The 22,410-nt window shown below is 40.5% G+C and overlaps 2 protein-coding genes across 7 annotated transcripts in view; one reads left to right on the top strand and one right to left on the bottom strand.

Moving 5' to 3' along the window:
* LOC131941910 (uncharacterized) overlaps nt 1-5,837 on the top strand; it is a 52,881-nt gene extending 47,044 nt beyond the window's left edge. For all 6 annotated transcript variants that reach the window (XM_059301799.1, XM_059301940.1, XM_059301714.1 and 3 more), the window contains exons 4-9: nt 512-748; nt 1,504-1,755; nt 2,179-2,446; nt 3,312-3,502; nt 4,096-4,227; nt 4,384-5,837. In XM_059301799.1, coding sequence (XP_059157782.1) covers nt 512-748; nt 1,504-1,755; nt 2,179-2,446; nt 3,312-3,502; nt 4,096-4,227; nt 4,384-5,628 — 2,325 coding nt within the window. In that variant the 3' untranslated portion in view covers nt 5,629-5,837. The remainder of the gene's footprint in view (nt 1-511; nt 749-1,503; nt 1,756-2,178; nt 2,447-3,311; nt 3,503-4,095; nt 4,228-4,383) is intronic.
* A 535-nt stretch (nt 5,838-6,372) lies between these two features.
* LOC131937465 (uncharacterized) lies at nt 6,373-18,906 on the bottom strand. Its single transcript, XM_059294969.1, has 12 exons — nt 18,684-18,906; nt 17,402-17,611; nt 15,701-15,721; nt 14,881-14,937; nt 13,723-13,878; nt 12,410-12,498; nt 11,874-11,936; nt 11,596-11,731; nt 11,064-11,144; nt 10,366-10,473; nt 9,870-9,969; nt 6,373-6,614 (listed from the first exon to the last, which is right to left on the bottom strand). The coding sequence occupies exons 1-12, from the start codon at nt 18,747-18,749 to the stop codon at nt 6,523-6,525; spliced, it is 1,179 nt and encodes a 392-aa protein (XP_059150952.1). The 5' UTR covers nt 18,750-18,906; the 3' UTR covers nt 6,373-6,522.
* Between the last annotated feature and the right edge of the window lie 3,504 nt (nt 18,907-22,410).

The following is a 22,410-nucleotide window of genomic DNA, read 5'->3' as shown; positions in this document are numbered from 1 at the left end:
TTGGGAAACATCCTGAGGTTTACTAGCCAATAGTAGGACAGGTGATCATAGAGGATATTGAAACATTGTGTCATAATTTATTGGCCATTTAACACTTGATTTAGATGTCAGTTTACTAGGCCATGACTATCTCTGAACACATCCCACCCCTCGGGGGCTAGAGGAAATATAGAATGATGTGAGACCCAAATTGGGATTAGTGAAAAATTGGCGTTGTGTTCTGTTTTTAAAGTTGAGATAAATTTTCGAGTTAGTTTGCGGTAACTTCAGTTTGGTTAGTTATGCGTTTAAATGGGGTAAATGTATTTAGCCTAGTGTGAATTTTATTGACATTAAATGTAATTTACTTGTTGTAATTTAAATAATTTAACTTAAATTAATTTATAATTAATTTGAATAAATTTAAAATTGACCTTAATTATATTTGATTTGATTTAAATTAATATTAATTTGGCTTGAATTATTTTTCTTTACTTTGAAGTAATCTTATTTTAGCTTTGTAATCTAACAGGCCCTCTACATATCCGCCAACGCCTACTCCTTCTCCAAGAGCTCTTCAGCCTCCCCCTACTCCATCCTCAGCCGCTTCAACGGTTTTTTCTTCGCCATGTTCGCCACCACCCAGATTGTGGGCAATCTGGTGACCAGCACCGTCATCAGGGACGGGGTGGGCAACAAGTCGGAGGAGGTCTTCCTCTTTAAGTACTGCGGCATTGACGACTGCCCGTACTACGAGAACGCTACGCAGGTGAGGCTAAGTCACTAGCGGGCGGTGAGCGAAGATGTTGGTGATGATAATGGGTCTTGATGATGTTTGTTGGTCTAGGTGATGTTGTTCACTGATGGTGTTCGGTCTAGAGTATGATGGTAGGTCTCGATGGTGAAGTTAGGGCTTGATGATGGTGTTAAGTCTCGATGGTGATGTTAGGTCTCGCTGAAGATGGTAGGTCTCGATGCTGATGTCAAGTCTCGATGATGATGGTAGGTCTCGATTAAAATGGTAGGTCTATACCATGATGGTTTATATCAATAGCTATGACTAATCTAATAAAAAGTCTTAATGTCAATGATAAGTATCTATGATGGTAAGTAATGTAGCTTGTTTCGATGATGTTGGTAGGTGTAGATGGTGATGTTAGGTTTAGACTCTAAGGTAGGGTATCTAAATTGATTGTAGTTGTTTTTTTATTGTGGGTCTCTTTGATGATAGTAATAATTATGGTGACGGTAGGGCTTGATCATTTTGATAGGACTCGATGATGCTGATCTGGATAAAGATGGTATGTTTTGATGTTATACACAATCACATATAAGCGTGTATTAAAATTTTCAGAAATATTTCCAATTCATTTGCTTTATTAATTTTTCTCTTTTTTTTCTTAGTGCAAAAACCAAACCACACCAAAAGTATTTTCCTCGTATTTTACCAATCTGTTTTTTCATGTATCAGAACAGTTCTTATATCTGACATGTTTGCATTTCGGCACCCCCACTCTCCCACAGATTGAGGACCCCGAGGCTTGGGTGATTGACATAACCCTGGGCTTCTTCATGGCCTGCGCCCTGTTCGGCCTCCTGCTCGTATTCTTCCTGCTGACGCCCCTGCCCAAGAGCGACTGGATCCAGAAGGTCACTATCCGCAGTACGACCACTTCCTGCTTCAGCGTCTTGCTGACCACTGACATGATCCTGCTCGTCCCGTTCATGCTGTTTACGTCAGTGGAACATGCGTTCTTAATGGCGACCTTCACCAAGGTGAGTTGAACTCTGCTGAGCATACGCACTTGATGGTGACCTTCACCAAGGTACGTTGCCCTTAGCCGAGCATGCGCTCTGCATGGTGTCCTTCACCAAGATCAAGCCCATTTTAAAATACTCACCTTTTTCCATAACATTTTTATGGAAGCTTTAATAATATTTAATTAGTTGGTTGCAAATTCCATATTATTTTAAAAAGTGTAATTTGCAGTACTGCAGTAAATATTTTACACCAGTTCAAATTTAATAAAAACACATTCTAGAAACACTTAAAATTTAAAGCTCTTTGTTTTTACGATATCCGCCTTAGCCTTGACATCCTGTATTACCACTTACTACAACCTCAGAATATAAGAAAATCAGGCACAAGAAACCCCCAGAAATGTTGAATTAATTGAAATTTTAAACCGCTCGTTTCAGGCCTACGTCACGTGCGCCATAGGCATCCACATGGTGGGCTACGTCATGGCCGCCTACGGGGCGACGACCCCCATCTTTGTCTTCCTCTTCGCCCGCCTGGCGAGGATCGCCGGCCGCTTCCTTCTGCTGACCATCTCCATGTTCACCCACATCGTTCTCTTCATCATCCTCTTCCGCTGGTCGCCTGACGAGGAGGATGAGGCTCTCATTTTCGTCATCCCCATGGTGTGGGGAGTGGCGGAGAGCATTCTCCTGGCCCAGGCTAACTGTAAGTCACGTGATAATTACCTGGTCCATAAATAGCTTTCATTAATTTGATAATCATGTTGTTGTAGCGTATCTTAGCTCTGATAACCTTCCCGCTCCCTTTTGTTCTCACTTAAGTCCGATCATCTTCTAGCTCCTTCTCAGCTCTGATCACCTTCTTGTTTCTTCTCAGCTCTGATCACCTTCTTGTTTCTTCTCAGCTCTGTTTACCTTCTTGTTTCTTCTCAGCTCTGTTTACCTTCTTGTTTCTTCTCAGCTCTGTTTACCTTCTTGTTCCCACTTAGCTCTGATCACCTTCTTGTTCCCACTCAGCTCTGATTACCTTCTTGTTTCTTCTCAGCTCTGTTTACCTTCTTGTTCCCACTTAGCTCTGATCACCTTCTTGTTCCCACTCAGCTCTGATTACCTTCTTGTTCCCACTTAGCTCTGATCACCTTCTTGTTTCTTCTCAGCTCTGATCACCTTCTTGTTCCCACTCAGCTCTGATCACCATCTTGTTCCCACTTAGCTCAAATTACATTCTTGTTCCCTTGAAGCTCTAATCACCTTGTAGTTACCCCTTAGCTCTGATCACCTTATTTTCTCTCTTAGCTCATATCACCTTATTGTTCCCCCTCTTGTTCCCACTCAGCTCTGATCACCTTCTTGTTCCCACTTAGCTCTGATTACCTTCTTGTTCCCACTTAGCTCTGATCACCTTCTTGTTCCCACTTAGCTCTGATCACCATCTTGTTCCCTCTTAGCTCAAATTACATTCTTGTTCCCTTGAAGCTCTAATCACCTTGTAGTTACCCCTTAGCTCTGATCACCTTATTTTCTCTCTTAGCTCATATCACCTTATCGTTCCCCCTCTTGTTCCCTCTCAGCCCTGATCACCATGCTGTTCCCCGCCCAGAAGGAACCAGCGTTCGCCAACTTCCACGCCTGGCGCAGCATGGGCTACTGCATCACCTTCGTCAACGCCACGTACCTGTGTGTGTCCACCAAGCTGATCCTCTGCATCATCTGCTCCACCCTCGGGCTCGTCCTCTACGTCATCGTGGAGATCAAGACCAGGGTCAGTGGGTTGTAAGGATTGGCTGGTTACTGGGGGGGGGGGGTTGATTGGTTGGTTGGTTGCTAATGGGTTGGCTGGTTACTGGTGGGGGGGGGGGGGGTGGTTACTGGGTGGTTGGTTCGTTGCTGAAGGGTTGGTGGTTACTAGGGGGGGGGGTTGGTTGGTTACTGATGGGTTGGCTGATTACTGGGGGTTGGTTGGTTACTGATGAGTTGGTTGGTTTCTGATGGGTTGGATGATTACTTGGGGTTGATTGGCTATTGGCGGGTTGGTTGGTTGTTGGCGGGTTGGTTGGTTGTTGGCGGTTTGGTTGGTTACTGGCGGGTTGTTTGGTTGGTCAATGGCGGATTGGTTTCTTAGTGATGGGTTGGTTGGTTACTGGCGGGTTGGTTGGTTATTGGCGGGTTGGTTTGTTTTTGGTGGGTTGGTAGCTACTGACCAATGTGTGTAGTGAGCCCACTGAGTAAATGAACACGTCTGATTTGTTTAAACTAAGCGAGGTTTAGTTAAATATCTTTAAAACTGCGAACACAATACTTCGTTCCAGTTCAAATTGAAACAAAAAAGTGTATTTAAAATTGTGGACATTTCAGATGAGGGAAAAGTTGGTGTTCGAGGCCCGAGACTCGATCGTCTCCTTGCCCCCATCTGTGACTGTAGATGGCGACACTATCAGCTCCACTACCACCAAGAGGACCAGCGTCTCATCGTTCAGGTCTATTCAAGTAAGTTCCAGAATCCTGCATCCGTCGATGTTTCATTGCGCTTGCTAAATCTGCTAAAATTAGCTAAAACTTTTATCATAATTTAAAAAAATTCTGAGGTTGAAGTTTTAAAATAATTTGACAGATAGTGAAGTTACATTTTTCAATTTCTGACAGGAGCGCCTCTCGTTTGATCACGTGGAGCTTGCTGACGTCATCAAGGAGGCGCAGATGGGGTGGAGGCGGGACGAGGACGGGCTGACCTTGGAGGTGAGCAAGGTGATGAGCACCGAGTACCTGCGTGCATGCAAGGCCACCCAGCTCTACCACACCCGCCCCGTCTCCATAGACATGTCCAGCTTGACCACGCGGCCCTACAACCGTGCCCCTGCCCTGCCCCGGTCCCTGTCTGACGGGCATATGCCCTACGCCAGCCCGGCCCGGCGCGACACAAACAGACCTCTGCCCATGCGCAGTCAGTCGACCATTGAATACGTCGAGAAAGTTCGGCACGTCTCGGATATTGTCGTGCCCAGCTTCGACATCATCCCAGAGGACATTCTAGAAGACCTCGAAGACGATTTCATCATGCACCGGCAGAAAGACTACGTCACTTCCGATGACGTTTTTCACAGTGATCCAAGCGTGGATCATTTAGACGTCCCCGACTCGTATGAGCTTGAGTCTGACGAACCCCCGCCGGGGTTCAAGAAGAAAAGTTTCTTGCGGCGTTTAAGCGCCACCATTCAGGGGCTACACGACGACTCCAGTTCCAGACGCAGCTCGGATTTCGAATTAGAAGTCCCGGCGCCTTCCGGGTCTCAGAGCCCCGAAAACGGACACGTCAATGCGGGGTTCGTACCGGATGACGTAACGGACTCAAACGAGGTCCAGGTCGTGGTTCACAACGAGGGCCGGAAGTCCTCGATGACCTTGAAGTACACGCCCCGGACTTCCTCAACAACGCAGCGCCACGTGGCCTTCGAAAACAACCGCAACGCGCAAATCACACCGACGGCTGAAAACTCCAACCAAACCGGAAGTAATGTACCAACGCGACCAGTTACCGAAAACGGACACGCGAAACCGCCAAAAACTGAAAGGTCCGTCTCCAGCGAGTCCGCTAACGGGAAACAAAAAAGAAAAATTCTCGGGATTAAATTCCACAGTGCCAAAAAGACAAAACAATCCAATGGAGTCGGGGCCTCCGCGAAAAATGGCATCGTTAACGGCGGGTACCAGAGTCAGGAGAGTGTTCAGGACAAGGGGGACGACTCTGGTGCGGACAGTGACGGGTTTGTGCCCGAGGACCAAGTGGTGCCTAACGACACCAGCCAACCCGATATTTTAAATTTCGCGCCGACCAAGAAAAAAAATCGGGTTCCCATCATGGAGAGTGAAGACGTCAACTGTATATACTGACATCTATACATTTTGGCATCTACACACACTGACATCTGTTTAGACTGACATTTGTATATAGTAACATTTGTTATAATTTATTGATGGCAGGAAATTTTATAAGTGTCGCTAGTACAAAGGGCAATAATCCTATAAAAAGTTATCGCATTTCAAGAAATACCATTCCGTATGGCAATACTTTGTTTGATAAAAATATTGACATTGTTTTACACAGATTGCGAGTTTGTTTTTATAATTTCGTAGTTACTTTGGTTTAACATAATTAATTATTTTAAGAGCTAATTAGTTAATGAGAAAGGCAGGTAAGCCTTATTTGTGTTACGTGATGTTGTGACCGGCAAATAGCCCATTCGTGTTAACCTTATTCCAAATGAGGCTGAGATTACATTATAACTGAGTGTGCTCCAATGCGTCTTGTCATAATACCGTCAATGGAAAAAATTCTGGGCTGTCACTGAAGTGCCAGTGGTCAGTTGAAGATGTACACAGTAACATAATGACTTCACATATAGAACATACAAGGAAGATTTCTACATACACATGTCAACAACACACAATGGGAAAACTAGCATTAGCAAACAAAAATACATTAGTGTACCATAGTGGTGGTGCAGGTTTGTCTGAGTCATTTTGTCACGGGCCGTTTTGACATGGTACCATATACATGAATTATAGCACATCATTACACCTCAGTGGTCGAGCTACACAGCAAAACAACCCGTGAACAACTCCTTGTAGGTCGATTTCATGTTATTTATTTAGCGAGGACAACTTTACTAATCAACAATTTGAAATAATTAATTGAAAACTTGCATCATCATCCTTGGCCAGACAGTGACAAGACGAGGTACCACAGGTTTGAGCCACCGGCTAAAGACTCCCAAGATACTCACACTAGAAGCTGCTCTTCTTTTCTATTTTAGATATTAGCTCTTGGATGACCCTGCCTTCGTCGCCGTAATCAAATATAGAAAACAGCTGGCTTGCTGTTGTAGGATACAAGCACATCAATACAATCGTATAGATGTGTAAAATATACAACAATCATATATATATATATATATATATATATATATATATATATATATATATATATATATATATATATATATATATATATATATATATATATATATATATATATATATATATAAATCTATATATATAATTCTCTTCTGTGAGACGCTAGAAAACAAGCTGTAAGCGCGCTCCCTACCATCCCACCCCTACATGGTCTGGTGAGCTGTGGTTCACGCTAAATGTTTACATTCGTAGAGCCGGGTTCAGTGACGGCTATTAGGGGCAGATAATTTAGTTTGAAACGATTTTCAAACTTAGGGGAGGTAACTAAGAAGAGGCTGCTTTCACGGGGAAGGGGGGGGGTATGGTAGGGGTTGGGGGAAAGGAGGGTGGGGGTAGGGGTTGGGGGAAAGGAGGGTGGGGATATTATCGTTCTTAACGACCTACTGATAGTGTTTTAAAGCCAATATTTTCAGTGGCAGCATTGGTACTGTCGAATTCACAAATTATGAATTACTGAAAATTAGAAAATAAAACAACTAAATAGCGGCATATGATATGCCGCGGGTCGGCTCGTATATATATAATTCTCTTCTTGGAGACGCTAGAAAACAAGCTGTAAGCGCGCTCCCTACCACCCCACCCCTACATGGTCTGGTGAGCTGTGGTTCAAGCTAAATGTTTACATTCGGGTTAAGTGACGGCTATTAGGGGCAGATAATTTAGTTTGAAACGATTTTAAACTTAGGGGCGGTAACTAAGAGGAGGCTGCTTTCACGGGGGGGGGGGGGGGGGAGGGTGTAGGGTAGGGGTTGGGGGAAAGGAGGGTGGGAGTAGTATCGTCCTTAACGACCTACTGATAGTGTTTTAAAGCAAATATTTTCAGTGGCAGCATTGGTACTGTCGAATTCACAAATTATGAATTACTGAAAAGTAGAAAATAAAACAACATAATAGCGGTGTATGATATGCCGCGGGTCGGCTCGTATATTATATAATACGAGCCGACCCGCGGCATATCATACGCCGCTATTTAGATCTAACTTATCTGCCCCTAATAGCCGCCTCCAAACCCTGCTCTACGAATGAAAACATTTAGCGTGAACCACAGCTCACCAGACCATGTAGGGGTGGGGGTGGTAGGGAGCGCGCTTACAGCTTGTTTTCTAGCGTCTCAAAGAAGAGAATTATATATATAGATATATGTGTGATCGTATTTTACGTAATTTTATGTATCGATGCTAAAAACATTTATAATGTGGCTGACTTAATCCAATTAATTTATATGAACATTTCAAATATTATGTACCTTGTATGATCAAATATTGAATGGTCAGATAAGAAACAACACAGCAGTAAGAGAGTTAACAGAGACTTGCGCTTGTATGGTGGGGTGTTAGGAGCGGGAGGTTTAACATAGAATTAGAAGCGTATGGTGGGGCTTATAGTAGTGAGAGGGTTAATGAGACTTACGTGTGTATGGTGGGGCGTACGGCAGTGAGAGGGTTAATGAGACTTTACGTGTATATGGTGGGGTGTGCGGCAGTGAGAGGGTTAACAAAGACTTACGTGTGTATGCGTACGGCAGTGAGAGGGTTAATGAGACTTACGTGTGTATGGTGGGGCGTACGGCAGTGAGAGGGTTAACACAGACTTACGTGTGTATGGTGGGGCGTACGGCAGTGAGAGGGTTAATGAGACTTACGTGTGTATGGTGGGGCGTACGGCAGTGAGAGGGTTAACACAGACTTACGTGTGTATGCGTACGGCAGTGAGAGGGTTAATGAGACTTACGTGTTTATGGTGGGGCGTACGGCAGTGAGATGGTTAATGAGACTTACGTGTGTATGGTGGGGCGTACGGCAGTGAGAGGGTTAATGAGACTTACGTGTGTATGGTGGGGCGTACGGCAGTGAGAGGGTTAACACAGACTTACGTGTGTATGCGTACGGCAGTGAGAGGGTTAATGAGACTTACGTGTGTATGGTGGGGCGTACGGCAGTGAGAGGGTTAATGAGACTTACGTGTGTATGGTGGGGCGTACGGCAGTGAGAGGGTTAATGAGACTTACGTGTGTATGGTGGGGCGTACGGCAGTGAGAGGGTTAATGAGACTTACGTGTGTATGGTGGGGCGTACGGCAGTGAGAGGGTTAATGAGACTTACGTGTGTATGCGTACGGCAGTGAGAGGGTTAATGAGACTTACGTGTGTATGGTGGGGCGTACGGCAGTGAGAGGGTTAATGAGACTTACGTGTGTAAGGTGGGGCGTACGGCAGTGAGAGGGTTAATGAGACTTACGTGTGTATGGTGGGGCGTACGGCAGTGAGAGGGTTAACACAGACTTACGTGTGTATGGTGGGGCGTACGGCAGTGAGAGGGTTAATGAGACTTACGTGTGTATGGTGTGGCGTACGGCAGTGAGAGGGTTAATGAGACTTACGTGTGTATGCGTACGGCAGTGAGAGGGTTAATGAGACTTACGTGTGTATGGTGGGGCGTACGGCAGTGAGAGGGTTAATGAGACTTACGTGTGTATGGTGGGGCGTACGGCAGTGAGAGGGTTAATGAGACTTACGTGTGTAAGGTGGGGCGTACGGCAGTGAGAGGGTTAATGAGACTTACGTGTGTAAGGTGGGGCGTACGGCAGTGAGAGGGTTAACACAGACTTACGTGTGTATGGTGGGGCGTACGGCAGTGAGAGGGTTAATGAGACTTACGTGTGTATGGTGGGGCGTACGGCAGTGAGAGGGTTAACACAGACTTACGTGTGTATGCGTACGGCAGTGAGAGGGTTAATGAGACTTACGTGTTTATGGTGGGGCGTACGGCAGTGAGAGGGTTAATGAGACTTACGTGTGTATGGTGGGGCGTACGGCAGTGAGAGGGTTAATGAGACTTACGTGTGTATGGTGGGGCGTACGGCAGTGAGAGGGTTAACACAGACTTACGTGTGTATGCGTACGGCAGTGAGAGGGTTAATGAGACTTACGTGTGTATGGTGGGGCGTACGGCAGTGAGAGGGTTAACACAGACTTACGTGTGTATGCGTACGGCAGTGAGAGGGTTAATGAGACTTACGTGTGTATGGTGGGGCGTACGGCAGTGAGAGGGTTAATGAGACTTACGTGTGTATGGTGGGGCGTACGGCAGTGAGAGGGTTAATGAGACTTACGTGTGTATGGTGGGGCGTACGGCAGTGAGAGGGTTAATGAGACTTACGTGTATATGGTGGGGCGTACGGCTCTCTTAGAGATTCAAAATATTCGTGTCGCAGTAGCTCCGTACAGGTGGGTCTTTTAGAGGGGTCTACTTGTAGCATCTGGGGAGGGGAGGGTGGGGGGGGGGGAATCAGTTTTACTGTTTACAAAATGCATAGGTAAATCGGCAAATATTGTACAGCTAATTTACAAAAGGTGTGTTAAACATTGGACATGTCGCCTTATAGTTCAAAATAAGATGAAAATGGACTGTTTTAATTTTTTTTGAATTTAAAAAAATTTCATTAGGGGTCCTCGATATACCTGCATAAAAACTCGTCTTCTAGTCTCTGTAATATCTCAAACATCTATAGCATAAAAAAGTTTTTCAAATTTTGCAAAAAATAAATAACCGTTTTCTTGATTTGACGGTTCAAAGCTTCATGTATATATAAATATCCATTAACTAAAAAGAAAAAGAAAATTCAACTGAAACCAACAACAGAGCACTCAATGACCTGGGAAATGATGTCAGTGGCTTGCTCTTTGAAGACTTCCGTGAAGACGATTTTTCCGTTGGTCACTAAGGCGATCTGTTTCTCTTTGTTGGGGTGCACGATCGGCCACTGATGAGGTTAAGTTTAAGGAATAAAGTTAAGATTGAAACACTGTAAAGGTAGGGTTAGTATGTTGGGTATCGTGAACTAGCAGCTTGATACATTGGGGGTGGGGAAGTGTAATCTATGTTCTTGCCGACCATCAAGTAGTACAATCAACAAAATTATTTTACTTTTAGGGGTCTTCCATAAATAACGTCACACGAGGGGGGGGGGCGTATTTTGTGACTGTATGTGATGAGGGGGAGGGGGTTCAGATGATGTGACGTCACCCTTTTGCATTATAAAAAAGCAATGTTATAAAACGAGTTTTAGCAGTTTTTTCGCGCTTTAGAAAACTGTTTTAATAGGAATTGATTAAAATACTTTATGTAGACAGAGTTCAGACAAGATTTTGAAAAAAAATATCGATGTTTAAAAAAAAATTGAACTGCAATTTTGAGGAGGGGGGGGGGGGGTTGTAGGCTAAGGTGTGACGTCATTTTTAGGGAGGGGTCTGGCTTTTTGTGACGATGTGTGACGGAGGGGAGAGTTAAAAATCGTTAAAAAAGCTTGACGTCATTTATGGATGGCCCTTTACTGCATTATTTTACAATTACCGAATTAGCGATCATGTTGAACAGGCTCATGCCCAGCTCCCATATGTCAACTGGCGTACTGTAGGACTGTTTGTTCCATACCTGATGGGTAGAAACATTGAACATCCATAAGTTCATGTCATTTACAATGATAGAGTACCTGGCTAAAAAACGCGAGATGTATAGAAAATGTGGCATCGGCTGTTAACTGAGTAGTATCGAGATGTTTGACAAAGAGATATCGATACTGTGTCAATATTTTTGGCAGCTTGGTATCGATACATCATCAAGATACTTTATAAATTAATATCGATAATTTAAAAAAAAAATATTCTCTATGATTCCTTAAATCGCACTTTCTTCCACATTTATTAAAAACAAATTATATATATTTATATTAATATTTATACACATGTGTATACATACATATATATATATATATATATATATATATATATATATATATATATATATATATATATATATATATATATATATATTCTGCAAATAGAATAATTCGATGTAACAGCATGACCGTCCAAAGTTCACCCACTTCCGGCGGCCGGGTGACGTAAGTCCCACATGGTCTGTTCAATATCGTGTTACCCTCGAGCATAATGGAGGAGCCCAGGTCAGAGAGCGCCACGTGACCAGACAAGAGGATGAGTACGTTCTCCGGCTTGACATCCCTGTGGATGGAGAGAGAGAGAGGAGGAAGGAAGAGATAGAGAAGTGACAACAGGAGATATAACTTCAACAATGGGGACTGGTTTAAAGTTTGGGTATGTTATCATGGCGCCATAGTGCGTGTATTGATCAAAGAGTACTCACCTATGGATGATTCGCCGTTCGTGAAGAAACTGTAGGGCACATATCACCTCTAGTGCATAGAGTCTAAACAAATAATACACATATATTCATATGTATACACACATATAGTATATATATATATATATATATATATATATATATATATATATATATATATATATATATATATATATATATATAATTTTATTATTTACCGATACTTAATTATTATAATCTTAGTTTTAATTTACGTGACGATGATCATTTTTTTGTGTAAATAAATGATCATCATTACCATACAAATTAGAAATGTGAAATTGCCCAGAATTTTTGTCATGTAAAAAGTATAAAACGGTTTCGATTTTTTTCATTATTAACATTGCTGTAATTGGAGGGGGAGGGTGGCTAACTAGTAATATGCTGATATCTACAAAGCCACTAGTCCCTACGATCTCCAACAAACCCACCGATACCCCAAGGCCACCCAACATACCAACCAAGCTCCCCCCACAAACCCACCGATCCCCACACGACCCCCCCCCCACAACAAAACCCACCTCGATCCGTCACTGCCTAGTCCACGGACTGCCTGGGTGAGGTGATCAATAGTGCGGAACGGCGCGTACTCAAGAAACAGGTAGTAGTTCTTCCATGTTTTGGCAAGTAAATAAAATACAGAAACAATTTAGAAAAGTTAATATGGGTAAGTTAGGAATTAACAAAATACTTACAAAAAGTTAATATGGGCAAGTTAGGAATTAACGAAATACTTACAAAAAGTTAATATGGGCAAGTTAGGAATTGACAAAATACTTACAAAAAGTTAATATGGGCAAGTTAAGAATTGACAAAATATTACAAAAAGTTAATATGGGCAAGTTAAGAATTGACAAAATATTACAATAAGTTAATATGGGCAAGTTAGGAATTAACGAAATACTTACAATATGTTAATGTGTGCAAGTTAGGAAATGACAAAATACTTACAAAAAGTTAATGTGTGCAAGTTAGGAATTGACAAAATACTTACAACAAGTTAATATGGGCAAGTTTGGAACTTACTAAATAATTACACATACGGGAAAGTTATTAAACTACATAATAATTAGATAGCTTTTAAAAAGGTCAAGTCAGTAAATTACAAAATGTTTAAAAAGAACTTTTAATTATTTTATAAAGTTTTTTACTCTACGTCCGTTGAAATAAGCTGTTTTCCATAAATTTTACGTATTAAAAAAAATCAAATGACCAAAACCACTTGGGCACAGATTGAACATCTCTATTATATGTGGAACAGCGTAACAGCAGTTTAAATAGGAGTCTTTTCATTAAAAACCAAATAGACATCTAATTATGTTAAACTCGATTCGAATTCGACAAGTAGGTCAAACCCCGATTGTCAATGTACGCCCATGACCTATTTGTCGAATCTGAATGAAATAGGTTCTGTAGAAGTGGTTGAAATTTCGTTGGGGCGTTTCCACAAAGACATCGCGGACGATGCTTTAGGCATAAATAATGAAGAGAGATAAAAGCGTGAAGTAATAAATCAACTACGGTACATTATAAAGAACTGGGTTACACTATATGTCCACCATAAAAATATATTAATATATACGTTTGTAATAAATATAAATAAACAATATAGTACTATAAATAGACTACTCTGAAATATAAATAGACTACTCTGTATTAAAATAGACTACTCTGTACCTTAAATAGACTACTCTGTACAATAAATAGTCTATTCTGTACTATAAATAGACTACTCTGTACTATAAATAGACCACTCTGTACTATAAATAGACTACTCTGTTCTATAAATAGACTACTCTGTACTATAAATAGACTACTTTGTACTTGCACTAACTTCACACAAGAAGCCGTCCATGAGCCGGATTATAAACGGGTTTTCCCTCGCCATGGTCAGCACATTCAGTTCAGTTCTCGCCTCCGCCATTTTGTTAGGGGGCATGACCTTCAGTACCCCAATGAACCCGGATTTTTTATGCATGACTAGGTGAATCTGGGAGTGTGTAGACAATTTATGTCAATGACCTATATATCCGTTAAGTGATAATGTACTTACTAGTGCGAGTGAACTACTGACCTTGCTAGTGCTATTAAACAACTGATCTTACATAGCTAATGATCAACTGACCTCCCAAGTGCTATTGACATACTGCACGTTCAGTGGTAATGACCAACTGACCTTAAATGAACTAAGAACCTTCTAAACGTACAGTGCAAATGACCAATTGACCTTAAATGAACTAAGGGTCTTCTAACCGTACAGTGCAAATGACCAACTGACCTTAAGTGAACTAAGGACCTTCTAACCGAACAGTGCAAATGACCAACTGACCTTAAATGAACTAAGGACCTTCTAACCGAACAGTGCAAATGACCAACTGACCTTAAATGAAATAAGGACCTTCTAACCGTACAGTGCAAATGACCAACTGACCTTAAATGAACTAAGGACCTTCTAACCGTACAGTGCAAATGACCAACTGACCTTAAATGAACTAAGGACCTTCTAACCGAACAGTGCAAATGACCAACTGACCTTAAATGAACTAAGGACCTTCTAACCGAACAGTGCAAATGACCAACTGACCTTAAATGAACTAAGGACCTTCTAACCGTACAGTGCAAATGACCAACTGACCTTAAATGAACTAAGGACCTTCTAACCGAACATTGCAAATGACCAACTGACCTTAAATGAACTAAGGACCTTCTAACCGTACAGTGCAAATGACCAACTGACCTTAAATGAACTAAGGACCTTCTAATCGAACAGTGCAAATGACCAACTGACCTTTAATGAACTAAGGACCTTCTAACCGAACAGTGCAAATGACCAACTGACCTTAAATGAACTAAGGACCTTCTAACCGTACAGTGCAAATGACCAACTGACCTTTAATGAACTAAGGACCTTCTAACCGTACAGTGCAAATGACCAACTGACCTTAAATGAACTAAGGACCTTCTAACCGTACAGTGCAAATGACCAACTGACCTTACAAGTGCTACCTCTTGCAATGTTGATCTTGACCATTTGGAAGTCAGCCGGACACTACAGGACAAGATACACAAACATATGAGTTAGGACAGGACAAGATACACAAACATATGAGTTAGGACAGGACAAGATACACAAACATATGAGTTAGGACAGGACAAGATACACAAACATATGAGTTAGGACAGGACAAGATACACAAACATATGAGTTAGGACAGGACAAGATACACAAACATATGAGTTAGGACAGGACAAGATACACAAACATATGAGTTAGGACAGGACAAGATACACAAACATATGAGTTAGGACAGGACAAAATACACAAACATATGAGTTAGGACAGGACAAAATACATAAACATATGAGTTAGGACAGGACAAGATACACAAACATATGAGTTAGGACAGGACAAAATACACAAACATATGAGTTAGGACAGGACAAAATACACAAACATATGAGTTAGGAACTAACAAATTGACACTGGTAGTGGGACGATTGTTGCAGCATTTTGAAATCTTACTAAACGGATATATAATGATAAGTTTATGAGCGCATGCTTTCTGCAATCATTGACGGCTTTAGTGTAGATCTGCGTTAGCACTAGATTTGAACTAGGCGGCAAAATATATGTATTGCATTGATCGATAGCATATTTTACATAATATATTTTGTAGTATGATATAAAGCCTATTTGTTTGTGTTAATACATACAATATTTAATGCTATTAGCGGTCCAAAATAAAAAAAAGTTTAAAACAAGAAAACTTAAAAAAAAAAAAAAACTATGAAAAGTTATTGTGGCTACTTACATAAGTCTTCCAAATACCGACCTGAATTTGAGACAGATTTTTATCAAAGTATGATACACACAAGAAATAAATATATTAGAGAAACGACAGGAAACAGATTTTATCAAAGTATGATACACACAAGAAATAAATATATTAGAGAAACTACAGGAAACAGATTTTATCAAATTATGATACACACAAGAAATAAATATATTAGAGAAACTACAGGAACAGATTTTATCAAATTTGATACACACAAAAAATAAATATTTAAGAAAAACTACAGGAGACAGGTTGTTAATAAACAGCGACCGATTCCACCCCAGCAAATGCCACGTTATAACAAGCAACCCCCCCCCCCCCAACCGTGTTGCTGGTCTACAGGGCCAGGTATGTCTCCTTTGACCCCCACCTCTACCCCCTCCCCCTGGTCTGAGGGACAGGTATCCTCCAACATCCCCTCCATCCCTCCCCCATACCGTGTTGCTGGTCTACATGACCAGGTATGTCTCCTCTGACCCCACCTCCACCTCCCCCCATACCGTGTTGCTTGTCTACAGGACCTGGTATGTCTCCTTTAACCCCACCTCCACCTCCCCCCTCCCCCATACCGTGTTGCTTGTCTACAGGACCTGGTATGTCTCCTTTGACCCCACCTCCACTTCCCCCCCCCCCCCACATACCGTGTTGCTTGTCTACAGGACCTGGTATGTCTCCTTTGACCCCACCTCCACTTCCCCCCCCCCCCACATACCGTGTTGCTTGTCTACAGGACCTGGTATGTCTCCTTTAACCCCACCTCCACCCCCCCACATACCGTGTTGCTTGTCTACAGGACCTGGTATGTCTCCTTTGACCCCACCTCCACCCCCCCACCCACCTACCGTGTTGCTTGTCTACAGGACGAGGTACGTCTCCTTTGACCCCACCTCCACCTCCACCTCCCCACATACCGTGTTGCTTGTCTACATGACCTGGTATGTCTCCTTTGACCCCACCTCCACTTCCCCCCCCCCACATACCGTGTTGCTTGTCTACAGGACCTGGTATGTCTCCTTTGACCCCACCTCCACCCCCCCCCCCCCCACATACCGTGTTGCTTGTCTACAGGACCTGGTATGTCTCCTTTAACCCCACCTCCACTTCCCCCCCCCCCACATACCGTGTTGCTTGTCTACAGGACCTGGTATGTCTCCTTTGACCCCACCTCCACCCCCCCCCCCACATACCGTGTTGCTTGTCTACAGGACGAGGTACGTCTCCTTTGACCCCACCTCCACCTCCACCTCCCCACATACCGTGTTGCTTGTCTACATGACCTGGTATGTCTCCTATGACCCCACCTCCACTTCCCCCCCCCCCCCCCCACATACCGTGTTGCTTGTCTACAGGACCTGGTATGTCTCCTTTGACCCCACCTCCACCCCCCCCCCCACATACCGTGTTGCTTGTCTACAGGACCTGGTATGTCTCCTTTAACCCCACCTCCACTTCCCCCCCCCCCACATACCGTGTTGCTTGTCTACAGGACCTGGTATGTCTCCTTTGACCCCACCTCCACCCCCCCCACATACCGTGTTGCTTGTCTACAGGACGAGGTACGTCTCCTTTGACCCCACCTCCACCTCCACCTCCCCCCACATACCGTGTTGCTTGTCTACAGGACCTGGTACGTCTCCTCTGACCCCCCCCCCTCCACCTCCCCCCCCCCTCACATACCGTGTTGCTGGTTTGCAGGGCCTGGTACGTCTCCTCCACGACATTGAAATACTTCTCCATGAACGGCGGCGCCTCCTCAAAGACCGAGAACCGGTTGACGTTGGCGTGGAGCTTCCGCAGGCCGATGGCGTTGGTGTTCTTCGTCGACTCGTCCGCGATGTTGCCGCAGGCCTCGACGAAATCAAAGTACTCCTGGTTCACCGTGGTTTGCTGAAGGTGGGGGTGGGGGTGGGGGGGGATGTGAGAGAAGGGATGAATAGATGAGTTATCGTAATGGTGATTCAATAAAAAAAAAAAGATTTCTTAATACCAATTTATGCATTCCTAGTTCAAAGAAGAAAGTGAAAGGGGTTCTATGTTATCGAAATAGCGAAATGGAAAGTTCAGTATTTTTTATTTATTGGTGAAGTGGTGTCGTGTTCAGGTCTCACTATGGGTCATGCTCCAGCTTGCAGTGTATACATATCAATACATAAGCCAACAGTGAGACCAGACGAAGTAACTGAACTAATAGCGAGATCAATTATGATACTTTAAGACGAAAATGAACCAATAGCCACACTTTCTAGAGTACTGAACCAGTAGTGAAACAGAAGTAAGTGAGTTAATAGTGAGACCTATTGTGAGACTTAAAGACGTAGGCGAACCAAGAGTCACACGTTTTAGTGTACCGAATCAGTAGTGAGACTAACGTAAGTAAGTTAAATCAAAAGAATGAGACTGACTGAAGTAAGTAAACTAAAAGGAGAGGGACTTAAGTAAGTAAACTAAGAGAGGCTGACTGAAGTAAGTAAACTAAGAGAGACAGACTGAAGTAAGTAAACTAAGAGAGACGGACTGAAGTAAGTAAACTAAAAGTGAGAGGGACTGAAGTAAGTAAACTAAGAGAGACTGACTGAAGTAAGTAAACTAAAAGTGAGAGGGACTTAAGTAAGTAAACTAAGAGAGACTGACTTAATTAAGTAAACTAAGAGTAAGACCGACTGAAGTACGTAAACTAAGAGTGAGACTGACTGAAGTAAGTAAAGTAAGAGTGAGACGGACTGAAGTAAGTAAACTAAGAGTGAGACTGACTGAAGTAAGTAAACTAAGAGTGAGACTGACTGAAGTAAGTAAACAAAGAGTAAGACGGACTGAAGTAAGTAAACAAAGAGTAAGACGGACTGAAGTAAGTAAACTGAGTGAGACTGACTGAAGTAAGTAAATTAAGAGTAAGACTGACTGAAGTAAGTAAACAAAGAGTAAGACGGACTGAAGTAAGTGAATCAATAGTGAGACGTACTGAGATAGGCGTCGACCTGTTAGAGACGTTGTTATTTATCATCTTTTTCTTGCTGCAACAGTTCATGCTGGCCAATTCACCGTCCAGCAAACATCGGGTCCGTGTGTCGTCCAGCAACGGTTTGGTCAGTCGTCGAAGGCATTTGCTCCAACTTAGTTAACCACTTACACAAACATATAACAAAAATTCAGAGGAAGCCATGTTTGATGAAAACGTCACACGTTTATGTGCTCAGAATTTGTTAACGTAATTTTAAGAAAAATAAAGAGACTTTATTGCTGTTTTGTGAAAGAAAAAAATGGATTGTTAAAATGCCGTAAAACAATATAGTTTTTTTACTTTCTCGTATATACGTAGTATAGAGAAAGTATTGTAATCGTGCAAAAAAAAACAAACATCGAGATTTTTGCAAATCTCGACGTTTTACACCTCACTGATACGGAAAAACATAATTTTGCAATCTTGTCCGTATGTCTGTGTGTATGTGTGTGTGTCTGTGTGTGTGTGTGTGTGTGTAAACACGATTACTTGAGTACCGTTACAGCTAGGTTGATGAAATTTCATATATAAGTATTTTATCAAAATCTTAGATCCGTATCAACTTTTGAGCGATTTCCGATAACCGGAAGTGGTACTTTTTCTACTTTGAATTTTAAAAAATCCTATAACTTGAGTACTATTTCAGATAGTTAAATGAAATTTCACATGTAAGTAAAAGATCTAATTCTCTACCTTCTGTTATATTTTGAGTAATTTCCGTTGACGGAAAGTACTAATTTACGCTATTTCCGATTTCTCAAAAACGCATCTAAATTTATAAAGTACTAATAATATTTCGCACCATTATGAACATCTTTATTCGGCGTTCGCTTGGTGTGCAATACTTTTTTCTATGAGATTCTATTTTATTTTAAAAAGTTTATGTATTTAAAATGGATTAAAAATCATAACTATATCCCGAGTTCCCATCCCCTGTTGTTTTATATAAGAATATTCGAGAAAGTTTAGGGGAGATCACTCCCGGTTTATTTTATTGAATTTTTTACGGGCCACATTGCTCTTAGGTGTTAGGTTTAGGATCTATACAAGGTCCAGAATCAATGGTATAGGAGTGTAAGCAATAATACATTAAACTTTTCTATACTGCACTGCTTCAATAATAATTCTCAGCTTCGTCGAAATAAAAAATAAAAAGCAACACTTGATCTATCTTTACTACGATTCTAAATTTAACCGCATTACTTTAGACAATATCAATTTTCTGATTTATTTCTAATCTTAACATTACTTATACCAGCTACCGTGGACTTGTCAAAGTCAATTTTTGATAACGAAGACTGGATATTATTAGGCCATTATGTTTTTGAAAGTAAGGGGGTGGTGTGTAGGTAATGAAAAAAAAAAAACAACATTTTTCAATGATTACTCCCACATCCTTTTAAATAGTCTACGATTACTAATCGAGCTGTTCAAAATAGCAACCAGTATTGTTTACAACCCATAACATACATCAAGCTTTTTTTTTGTCATGTATAATTTTAAACATCAGTAACATAGAGTTTTAAATGTCGAGAAATACATTCAAACCCTTTTTTGAGCATAGAAAATATCTTCCATATGTCAAGTTAAAAACCTAGAAACTATGACTGAAAGTATGTTTAAGTTCACGGTGACAAATATCCATAAATCGATTGATTTTTAAGCGCATAAATAACATCGATTGAAGAGGAAAAATACTCCAGGCCATGCATGTGACGCATGCTAGGTTCCGCAAATCATAATGGAAGGGAAGTGTGGCTCGTGTGATGGAAATTTGCGGAACTTGACTTCAAAGTGGCTCTGAGTTCAAAAAGGAATTCAAAACGTTTTTTGCCGTCCGCTCTAGCAGGAAAAAATCAATCTACCTTTATAAGTCTAAAGCGCTGTTTTAGAAACAGTTTAAGTTTTTTTTATCGAATACTGATAATGTGATAGAACCATGTCCATATGTTTATGTTTCCTTTATACATAGGGTAGAATGCAAATGGTTGAAGAGGGCTTTATATATATACATATATATATATATATATATATATATATATATATATATATATATATATATATATATATATATATATATATATATATATATATATATATATATAAAAATATATATATATATATATATATATATATATATATATATATATATATATATATATATATATATATATATATATATGTATGTATATATATATATATATATATATATATATATATATATATATATATATATATATATATATATATATATATATATACATATATATATATATATATATATATATATATATATATATATATATATATATATATATATATATATATATATATATATATATATATGTATGTATATATATATATATATATATATATATATATATATATATATATATGTATATATATATATATATAAATATATATATATATATATATATATATATATATATATATATATATATATATATATATATATATATATATGTTCGAATGCACGTATTTACTGCACATCTGAGGATAATAAGCTGTCCGAATGCACGTATTTACAGCAAATCTGGCTTAATTTTTGCTGTAAAATACACTATGACCTGCCTGGGTTAAAGGAGCACCAGTTCACCATAAACAGGGACACAAGAAGGCATGGCTTACACATTAGTTTTGTAAGGAGCTTACCCCAGAGTAATTACCTAGGTAATTTACCGATAAGAAAAATACTTCGAGATTAACTTAAGTAAGTCTTAATAAGGTTATGTATGTCGGGAAAATTCACGAAAACTAAATTAAAAAAAAAACAAGCAAAGAACAACAACTACAACTAAAACATATTGTCCACATAGTAATAGCATATGGTACAGTTGATTACCAAAATTTCTGGTACATTTGCGACAACCAGTTTGTACACGCTGAAATATATACAAAAAATTTACATTACATAGAGATTCGTTCATTCGTCTATATACCACTTTGAGAAAATTAGTACTGTTTTTATTTTTGTAAGCCTACTTAGCAAATTGCTTTAAAATGGGGATATGTAAGTTTATTTTCAAATAAATCTTTCTATTTACATTCACTAACTAAACACATATTTTGACGCAAACATTTGAAAAAATTATTGCTGATTTTAAAATAATGTACCGTCTCAACGTCATAGTGAAGATTAATTACAATATAATTATTATTATTTTCAAATTAAATTCCTGGTGCGATTTTACATTTCATAATTATCACCTAATGAACATCCATTCTTAACTCACTACGCCAGCTAATGCCCAACGTTTTTAAATTTTATAATTAAAAACTTTTAAAATCAAAGACCACATGTTTTGCACATAAATTAAAAGCTTTTAAACATTATCGATTAGGAGATACCAATCTTCTTTTATTATTAAACATCAATCAATTCTAATTGAAAATGCTTACTTTAACCCACCAACCATCTTGTGAATTACAGACGAGACAGTTTATAGAAAAGAGAAGTTTACCCTCCTTACGATTGAGGAGGTTGACACTGGGAGAGTCACTAAAGATGGCGGAAGAAAGAAGTTTTAGTAATTTCTGTTGACCTGAAGTAGTAATTTACGCTATTTCCGATTTCTCAAAAAAAGCATTTGAATGTATAAAGTACTAGCCGTCCCGGCCAGGCCCTGCACTGGCAACAGTGAAAAACTATCTGCAAAGGACCATGTCT

Source organism: Physella acuta, unplaced genomic scaffold (assembly GCF_028476545.2).
Source record: "Physella acuta isolate Inbredline_101_S28 unplaced genomic scaffold, ASM2847654v3 ptg000006l, whole genome shotgun sequence".
NCBI lineage: Eukaryota > Metazoa > Mollusca > Gastropoda > Physidae > Physella > Physella acuta.
Note: the sequence above shows the minus strand (reverse complement) of the source record. Positions and strands in the feature narration are given on the sequence as shown.